We start from the raw sequence: 9,860 nt of genomic DNA on the forward strand, positions 1-9,860 counted from the left end.
GCTGGGAAGGTGTCATAGAATACAAAATTTTTCTATGTTTATTCAGTTCTTAGCTACAGTGGATGCTCACATTACTTCATTTCAAGCAGAACTGTATATTCTGCAGCTTATGTCAGGCTTAGTAAGCCAGTGGGAGCCACTCCAGGCTCTTTGGCCCATGATGTCAGATTTTTTCCTGGGTGTGTAGGTTGCAACTAACATTTTCCCCTCCAACATCTTCCCCCTCTTCCCCCTCTTTTTTTAAGGTAATCTTTTACTGTATTTTTATCAGGTGGGTTGAATTAAATTGTTTTCATATACATTTTCTTAAATTTCATTTTTGCAGTTTTAAGCAATTTCAATTTTATTTTTATGTCAGTCTTAAAAATTAGATTGTGTGTTCAGAAATGCACTTCAGGGTGGAGAAACCTATTCTGTTGTCAGTGCTTAGACGACTCCCATACAGCTAACTAAACATGGCAAATGTAGAAGAAAGCACAAGCAACAGGTCTGAATATACTGTTCCTGTCAGCAGTGGAATAGAATTCCCAGTACTTAAAAGTAAAAAAAAGAAAAAAGAAAGAAAACAACCAGGGCTGCTTACAGATGTAAAAAACCAAAACCCCAAATGGCACTTTACTTTTAACTCCGCTTGCCCCTGCGCTGAGCCCAGTGCATGCCCAGAAGAGGCATTGTGTTAGTTGGACCTAGGTCACTCGATGTCTGCATAGATAAGGCGCTTTAGTGTGGCTTTCTTGGCACTTTTATGTAAAAGCTGATTGAATCAGCTTCAGCTAAAAGCACCAAAAAGCCCCACTGAAGCACCTGATCTATACAGACGCTGCAGAGCCGGGTTGAACTAATGCACTGCTTCTTCTGGTATAGTGCAGTTTTTTTGGTTTTGGAGTTTTTTTCCACATCTGTCGGCACTTCATTGTCCCCTTGTATGTCCCACCATGCCAATCTTACATTGGGGTTACAGTCCTTCTCCTCAAAAAATGACTTTCTTTCCCAGTGTTACTGTCTTACAATGAATTGTAGTTCTCTTTGGCTATTAAAATACTTGGATTTGTTTGCTAACATGTCACCTACATGAAAAAGGAGAAAATCTCCTGCCTCTACCCTATCCAGGGAATCTCTCAAGTGTTGAGAAGAAATGGTCAGAAAAAGGGAAGTGGCACCCTGCATTAGGGACCAGACCCCTGTCTGCAAACTAGACAGTTTACTATAAACTTGTGGATTCTTCTCAACTCATAACAAGGTTCTGGGGAGAGCAGTCTTGGTCATCTCTACAACCTTCACACACTTAGCGTATTTTTGTTCCAGTGCTGCAGTATACTTGTTTAGTTCTCCTCTTTTCTTAGAAGTAAGATTCCTTCCAGTTTATCAATACTTCTGTATTTTGGAATGCCAGTAGAGTAACTCAGCATTGTGAAGATAGCTTCAACAGTACTGTACAAATGATGATAGTTGCACCTTCTTCTTCTGGTGCACTTCTTATCAACTCTCTAAGCTCTTTAAGCAAGGGATATTATGCATCGTTATTCTCATTTTACATATGGAAAAACATGCACAGAGGTAAGGTGCCTTTTCTGAGGTCAGCTAGCAGGACAGTGACATAAACAACAATAGAAGTTGGGTCTCCTGAGTCCCAAGCCTTTGGTTTCTGGCAACTGTCTTAAAAGATCATCATCTTGGTCATGTGGTGAAGTTTCTGTATATTAAGTCCAAATTAAACAGGGGGAAAGGTGCTTTGGCTACAGAAAAGGGTAGATAAAAGGGAGCTTTGTGATGATAAATTATAATAGAATATTTTTCTCTTTTTTAGTATAGGGAGAGTTGGGTGTCTTGACTTATTTTAGAGAACGCTGAGTCAAGAGGTTAGTTCTGACTGAAGTAAGCTATTGTTGTCTCCAAAAGCCAAATAAGTCTAGAATTTCCAAACTCCACAGGATGTCAGGTTCCTCCTTTGGAGACGTTATTCTTCACAGCCTGCTGTGTTACAACAGTTAAGGAACTTACAAATTCTAGTGGTAAAGGTCAGAGCTAGTACTTTTTTTTCAGGCTAACTACAATTCAAAGAATTTACCAGGCTCTGGGAGTAATGTATGCCTTCAGTGCCTAAGTAGCTGGACCAGGTATTCATCATCATATTTCACCTTATTCTGACCCAGATACTTATTACAAATGTTCAGTTTTTTCTGTTCCTCATGTTTACCCCCAAATAACAGACATGATCTTCAATGTTTAAAAAAAAAATCTGTTTTTTTCCCTAGAAATATTGTTGGGTTTCAGTTCTCTGGCTGAAGAGAAGTTAAGTTCACATTCCCTCATCTTTCACAGAAACAAGATTTTTGTGTGGAGAGAGGGTTGGTATAGAAAGAGTTAATGGTTTTTGTGGGTGATATCTTTTATTGGGCCAATTGCATGGTTGGGAAAAGTTAGGCAAGCTTTCAAACCCAAGATGTTCTTCATCAGAATAGAGAGAGAGTTTGCAATTCAACTTCTTTTCTTTCCTACTTCCATTGCAGAGTGCCTGGAATAACAATTGCTACAGACATCATCTGTGGTTTCCCTGGGGAGACTGATGAAGATTTTCAAGAAACAATGAAACTTGTAGAAGAGTACAGGTTTCCAAGCCTCTTTATTAATCAGTTTTACCCACGACCAGGAACCCCTGCTGCAAAAATGCATCAACTTCCAGCCTTAGTGGTAAGGTATATTTTCTTACACTGTTGTACTTGGTGGCACATATTACATAGCTTTTAAGTTATTCCAGTTTTTAAATGTAGTGTACAATGTACTGAATTGAATTTAAATATAAGACATGTTTTCATGAGAACATTGCTTCTTGTAGAATTTTGCACAATTAAAATAAAGTTGTACATATTGCCATATAGTGAGATGGTAGTGAAAATGCCTTACAGATTAGGTAGATTGTTGGAAATCTTGCCTAATACAAAGTTTAAATTACTGTTCAAGTTGCTATTAGATGTAAACTAAAATTTATGTAAGGTTCAAGTGATTGTGGATTTTTCCTCTTTGATATGATAGTCGCATAATTTTCCTAACATGTTTTTGGGAGTGTCTCAGGTTATGAAGAAAAGAGCAAAGGTTACATCAATTTTTTTCATTTTTGAAGTCTTGTTATGCAACTCCCATGGCATCAGATGCACTATAAATGATCCCATGCAAAGTATTAATAAGAATAATAGTGATCTTTGATTTATACATTAAAGGTCAAATTTGCATGTAACTACTTCCATTCCACTGAGACCTAGTTCATAAATATCTTCTATGATTTCACACTTTTAAAAAAATCCAGTGCCTGCCTTCATCATATATGGTAAAGGTCATTGGTGAAATTTACATTCATTATTATGTTTAATTTTCCAGTTTTCAAATATTCTTCTTTGGTTAGCCATTGTCACATAACCCTTTCTAGCTACCATTCTTTTCTGAAATTCCCCATAAGCATAAAATCCACATATATTAATATAGGAAGCAGATGGCTCTCAACTGTATTCTAATTGATACATAATTTAAATTTCCTTTATCTTAAGTGACAAGAACAGCATGTGTATCTACACTTTTAAATGATGATTTTTAAAAATGTTTTACGGTATAAATATGCAAACTTGCCTAATCTGGATTTTGGTACATGAATCTATGCAGTTTTAATTGCCTATGAAACAGATATAACTCTTCCTTAGTACCTCTATGAATATAGATATAATTTATGTACTTTGCATTTTCAGTCAAGATGAGAATAATGTCAACTAATGTAGGTGAATAAAACCAGCATACTGTATTTAGTTAGGGTCATCATCAACATGCAGCTACTGTGTAAGGCAGCGTCAGTATATTTCTTCCTTTGTATCTTTATATCTCACTGAGAGAGGGATAAGTTACTGCAGATTAGCTTCCAGCTATTGTGGGGGAAGGGTACGCACATAGGCAGTTACTACAGAACAGCTGATGTGTAATACAGTACATCATGGGTGTCAAACTCACCCCCACAAGCTGGATAAGGGTCACTGGTCCAGTCTGTGGGCTGGAGAGGGTTACAGTGGAGCCAGCATGCAGGACCTGTCTGGTGAGGTACTGCAGGCAGTGTACACTGCATGTCATCTCCCTGTGCCCTGTGCAGTGCGCACACTGTTCAGCATCACATACTGCCTGCAGCATGCACTAGCCCTGCTCTAGGGTTTGCTTTGCATGTGGTACACATGGCATATGCTGTATAGCGTACCCCACGAGATCAGCCCTGTGCAGCCAGTCTAGACCAAGCCCCAGGCTGTCTGTGTGCACTGGATCCAGCTCACAGGACCAGTCCAGTGGGACACCCCCTGGAGCACATGCCCTGTGCCAGCCCCATGCACCATGTGCAGAGCGTGCCTCAGACCAACTCCCTGTGTCTGGGGCCCAGCCCAGCTCTAAGACCCATGTAGTGGATCACAGGGCTCCATGGTTCAGGTCTGGCCTTCGGGTCATCTGTTTGACATCCTGGTAGTAAATCCGTTCCCGCTTTCATCCCAAAGAAAGCAATTCATGTGTACACCCTCATGTAAGTAAACTCACATTGTTGAATGACTTTTTTTTCTTTCTGAAAGGCTTGTTTGTTGCAGACACTTACGTTTAAAATGTCGTCAAATAATTATGGAAGTTGGAAGAGAGTTAAAAATGGAAACATTTGGCTTAAATTACTATCCTTCTGTCCACATACATGCAACCTCATTCTGCCTCAGTGGGATTGTGTAGGGGTAGGAAAATTAGATCTCCTATTTTTCCTGCAACATGGAGTTAAATACTATTATGCTGAGACACCGCTGAATATTAATTAAATAAGAACCAGCTTTTTAAAAGAAAGCACTCCTAGTGGCACTAGAACTGGGGGTGAGTAGACTTTAACCAAGCTTGATGTTTTCTTTTTATTCTTATTTCTATAACTTGCTGTTTTTGAGGAACTAGAACCTTCAAAGAAATTATGGAGTCTTACATTCCAGAGCTGATGAAAAACTGTAATTAATAGACATGTCCCCTCCCTCTAACCATTTCTCTGTTATTTGTAGTCCTCAACAAACCTGAGTTATAAACTCCTTCATGCTTTCATCTCTTTCTAGAAATGCAGGGTAATCAATCAACTGGAACGAGGATAGCTTATGCTAATCTATTTATATTTTATATTCACGTTGCCTCTGGATAGAAGCCAGTGGTCCTCTCTGCAGTATCAGGAATGCACAGACATTTTGTATTTTATTCCTAGTCCAGAACTGCTTATAATTATGTATCTTTCTCAGCTGAGAGAAGCATGCACGTTACCATGTACTTCCACCAGTCGTATTCATCATATGCTTTTTTAAAGTCTACATGTTATCTTTAATGAATCTACTTTGGTACCTTGACAGATGGATGAGCAGCACATGGACATACTATAGCAAAGTAGATTTTATATGTATAGCTTGACAATGCACATGCACTCTGTGTGTGTGTGTGTGTGTGTGTGTGTGTGTGTGAGAGAGAGAGAGAGAGAGAGAGAGAGAAAGAGAAAGTATGCAGGCAGGCACAGATTATCTATCTATATATATAAGCCTGCTTCACTATAGTAGGTCCATGTGCTGCTTGTTCTTCTATCAAGTTACCACAGTCCAATGACTTATGAGAGACAAATTGAGAGTGTATATTTATTGACAATCTGATCTCATGAGCCAGTGTTTTGTCAGGATGTCCTTATACTACTAGCTGCAGAGGATACAGTTTTCTATTGGCAGTATTTCTTACTAAAGAAATTTTGGGCATATGATTTAAATAAGGGTGCTGAACCAGGGAATTAGAATGATGAGTTACATGACAGCTGCTGTCCTTCTCTTCTTCCTCAATATTGGCTGTGTTGGCTGTTTTGTTTTAGCACTGCAGATATCTGACATGAAAAAGATAAATTACTATTTGTAATTTGCCTTCTTTCAGCACAGCTGGGTTTTTTTGGTCCTAAGTCTCAAATGTATACCAGCAACATATTTGCTGTGTCAAGTATCTTGGGTTCACTTTTTCTAGGATGGATCACCTGTCCAAAATGCAAAGTTGAGGAAGTAGGCATGGTAATATTAGTTTGTTTTTAGGGTATAGTTTTGACGGAGGTGCTAAATGTAATTTTTTTTTGGAGGAAAATGGTATGAAGGGAAAAATCTCATTCTGGCCTATCTCAAGAAAAAGCTTTCGGTGGATCTTCATGAAATTTTTCTTTCACCCAGAGGTTGTATTGAAAGCCATATCATCATTGTTCCGATTCTTACAGTGTGGATGATGCTAATCCACTACCATATGTTATCAGAAAAAACAGAGAAGCTACAGGTCTGTCATCTTTTGCTGGTAGAGAAAAAATTTGTTTGGGTTATCACACATCTGCCTGTTCTGTAACCATCAGTTCATTTATTCACACAACACAATAAGCTAGTAAGTTTAAAGGAATAAACTACTAAATTTTGCTATTCCGCTTTAGTAAAAGATGACTCAACATGACGGTAAGATGCTGTACTATCTTTTAAAATAAAATTTAAAATGAATGTATTGACCAAATTAAAGTACAGTAGACACTGAATAACCACACTCTGGTCAACTGTATATTGTTTCTGCCCTTCTCATTAAGGCCTGTTAGGAGATCTTGCTCTGTTTGATAAGAGAATTTCTTGCTATATAGCTTTCAAAAACACCTTTCTAATTTCCCTTACATTTACGAAGTACTTTACAGTGCAGTTTTTTAGCTATGGAAAGAGATAGATAACTCATAACTGCTTCAGAAAGGAGGGAATTGCAGCTGGGGAGCACACATCAGCTATTACACTGTCAGTGTCACCACTCCTTGCTCCTGTTGCCATACTAATGAACTAAATTGCTATAAATTTAACTCCAAATGAAACAGAGTTAAAGTAACAGTTTCACTGCCCTAATATTGCTACAGGGAAACAGAGATGTAGCAGTTACAGGGTAGAGTTACCAATCAACATCATAAGAGCACAGAGGTAAGTCACAGTTCATAGGATCTAGGAAAGTAGGGCACGGAGAGACCTTAAAAACATTATCTACACCAGAGGTAGGCAGCTTGTGGTACGTATGCCATAAGTGGCATGGGTAGCCTCTCTGTGGCATGCAGCAGGTCAGGCAAGGAGCAGAAAGCTGAGGAAGCAGATCAGAGTGACACTTAAGGAGGGCAAGGGTTTAGCTTGTGGCATACCTGCCAAAAAGGTTGATCCCTGCTGACCTAGTCCAACTCCTTGCACCGGACAGGCCCATCCTATCTAAAACATCCTGGACAAGTGTCGATCTAATCTATTCTTAACATCTCTGGGAACAACCCTTGCAACTACTAGGTATAACGCCCAAAACTTCAAAACACCTTTCATTTCCACAGACAATGTAGGGGACGAGGGCACAGTTTGTGCAGTTGTTTAGCATTCTGTTGTAATTCCATGGTAACATTTCCATAATAAGATGGTTACACTCAATATTCTGGCCACAATCCAAACTGAATAATTACCTTTATGTCTACTTTCAGTTGTTTATAGCAGCAGCCAGCAACCTTTTCGAGCTGTAGGTTAGAACAACCTGGCTCCAGTCTGATGCAGGCCAGGTGGCTTCCACAGCATGTCAGCAGCAGGGGAGCTTTCACTGCATCCACAATAGGGCAAGGCTTCTGGGAGCTGTACCCATGCTGCTACCACTTTTCCCAGCCCCCACTCCCTGGCTGCAATGTGGTTACAGCTTCCAGCTGGTGAAGAGTTGCACTGGGGCTGGGCAGCTGGAAATTGTATGTCCAGGCTTCTGCTGCTTCTGCACTGTAGCTGGGAAGTAAGGGGTGGGAGGGTGCAAAGGTGGGGGATGAGTGAATCAGCAGCAGAGTTGCAGTTTCTAGCTGCTCGGCCCCAGGGCAGCACCTCACCAGCTGGATGCTGTGAGCACACCACAGCTGGGTGAAGGCTGGGGGCAGGAAGAAGAAGCAGTGGTGGAAAGGGCTCACCTGGAAGTTACCTGGCCCTGGTGCAGCTCCTTGCTGCTTAGCCCTGGTATGGTCATAGGCAAGGGAATAAACTCTGCGGGCCAGATCCAGTTGGCTGCAGACTGTATGTTGCTAACCCTTGCCTAATAGTATTACTGTATGCTTTCTGACATGATCTGTTTTTTCCCTACTGAGTAAGCCATTCACTTTTTAGCTTGTGTGATTACTAGTTTACAAATTGTTTTAGGATCCAGCTAGATGAAAAATCATACTTACATGTTACGTCCTAATTATCCCTTGCAGCTCCCTGCTCCTGGTTAGGAATGTTAATGTTGATCAGGTGCCTGTACCCTTCTTTCCATTCTTTTTAGGAACATCTCTGTAGCAAGCCTCCAGTGCCTAGTGTTCCCCTGGGGTCCAACTCACTTGCTACTCTCTCCAACTCACATCACCTCCAGTCTCTCACCTGCCATGCCTTTGATGTTCTTCTTACTTTATTAAGGACGTCGTCCCTGGAGCCTGCAAGTAATCTCTTTGGTGCTGTCCCTGCTGGCTCTATCCTTGAGCTATGAAGTCCACACTCAGCCCTAAGAGACTCTGCATTTCCCTTGGGATGCTGCCTCTTTAAGGCATCACCCCCAGAGGCTTCCAAGCACCGGTTGAGGCTTCAGCCAGCCTTGTCTTGGCTCCCTTTTCCTCTGGCCAAGCTCTCAGCCTTGGTCCACTGTCTATGACACTAGCTCCCAGGCCTCAGCCCTAGCCCATGCTTTTTGGCCCTAGCCTGGCTCACTCCCTCCACACCCTTGGCAGAACTTAACACCCAGAGTGTCCCAGGCACCCTATCCACAGCCATAACTCAGACCTCTGCCCAAGCTCAGACACAAAACAGCAACCTAACCAGTCTTAACTCAACTCTAACCCCCTTCTGGATCTCTTGTCCTCACACCTACTTGGGCAGACTTGCTTCCATCCTACTAGGTGGAAGAGTAGGGGGGAAGCAAGAGGTCTCTTGGGTTGGCCTGACTTCTTGTTGAAGCCACCTCCACTGGGAGCTCCCTGTCCTGCAGCAGCTGGTTCAGACTGCCCTCTCTGTGACCAGAGGCTGGGCTTATATGCCTAAAGCCCAGCCCTCTTCCACTCATGTGGCCCCATCCTCTGCTTCCAGGACCCCAGGTACTGTTGAGTCGGTCATTAGCAGTCTGTCCTTTTTCAGCCCCTGGCTCTGCGTACATGGGCAGCTCACACTAGCTGCCATTTTGCCCTTAGGTTCTTTGTAACCTGCCTCCCCCTGCACTCCTCCCTTTCTAGTAATGGAAGCAGAGGTCCCCTGTTAGTCTCCTTGCTTTCCTCTCTGCATAAAGGGACTTACCTCCTAGTTCTTCAAGATGAGAAACAAAGCTACAAATTTCAGGTACTCACCATTCATCTTTGTTAAAAAAAGATCAATTAAGCTGTATTTGAAAAGGTTTTTAAGTGCCAGAGGTGTAAGGACTGCACCCAGCGCAGTACTTCCCTTCTCCCCCTTGTACAGTCTGGTTCCAGAGGTTGCAGCACTGGGCTACATACAGGAACAGCATCTGACATTCACTGCTGCTGGGGGAAATAATCACCTCATTTTTTTGGCACAACCACCTATGTTGCATGGGCAAAAAAAAATCTTGATATTGGCAGCAAAAAAGAGGGGCAACATCTCTGTCCAACAACAACAAACTCTGCTGCCTCTCTACAGATCTACATTTCCCGGAGTGTCCTGTACTCACTGACCCATACTCCTGCCCTGCTGCTGCTTGAGCTGGAGCTGGAAAGTGCAGGTAGAGTGGAGAAAAGAAGGGTGAAGTAGCCCCCTCAGTCCATTCTGGTGCCCTCGTCCCCTTCCCCCCCCCCCCCC

The 9,860-nt window shown here is 41.9% G+C and overlaps 1 protein-coding gene across 3 annotated transcripts in view; it reads left to right on the plus strand.

The window, feature by feature from the left end:
- The window catches only part of CDKAL1 (CDK5 regulatory subunit associated protein 1 like 1), an 877,582-nt gene that overhangs the window by 632,563 nt on the left and 235,159 nt on the right, over positions 1-9,860 (plus strand). For all 3 annotated transcript variants that reach the window (XM_019523432.1, XM_019523416.1, XM_019523423.1), the window contains one exon: positions 2,511-2,691. In XM_019523432.1, the coding sequence (XP_019378977.1) occupies positions 2,511-2,691 (181 nt within the window). The remainder of the gene's footprint in view (positions 1-2,510; positions 2,692-9,860) is intronic.

This window comes from Gavialis gangeticus, unplaced genomic scaffold (assembly GCF_001723915.1).
Source record: "Gavialis gangeticus isolate Ggan-Ray unplaced genomic scaffold, GavGan_comp1, whole genome shotgun sequence".
NCBI classification, from domain to species: domain Eukaryota; kingdom Metazoa; phylum Chordata; order Crocodylia; family Gavialidae; genus Gavialis; species Gavialis gangeticus.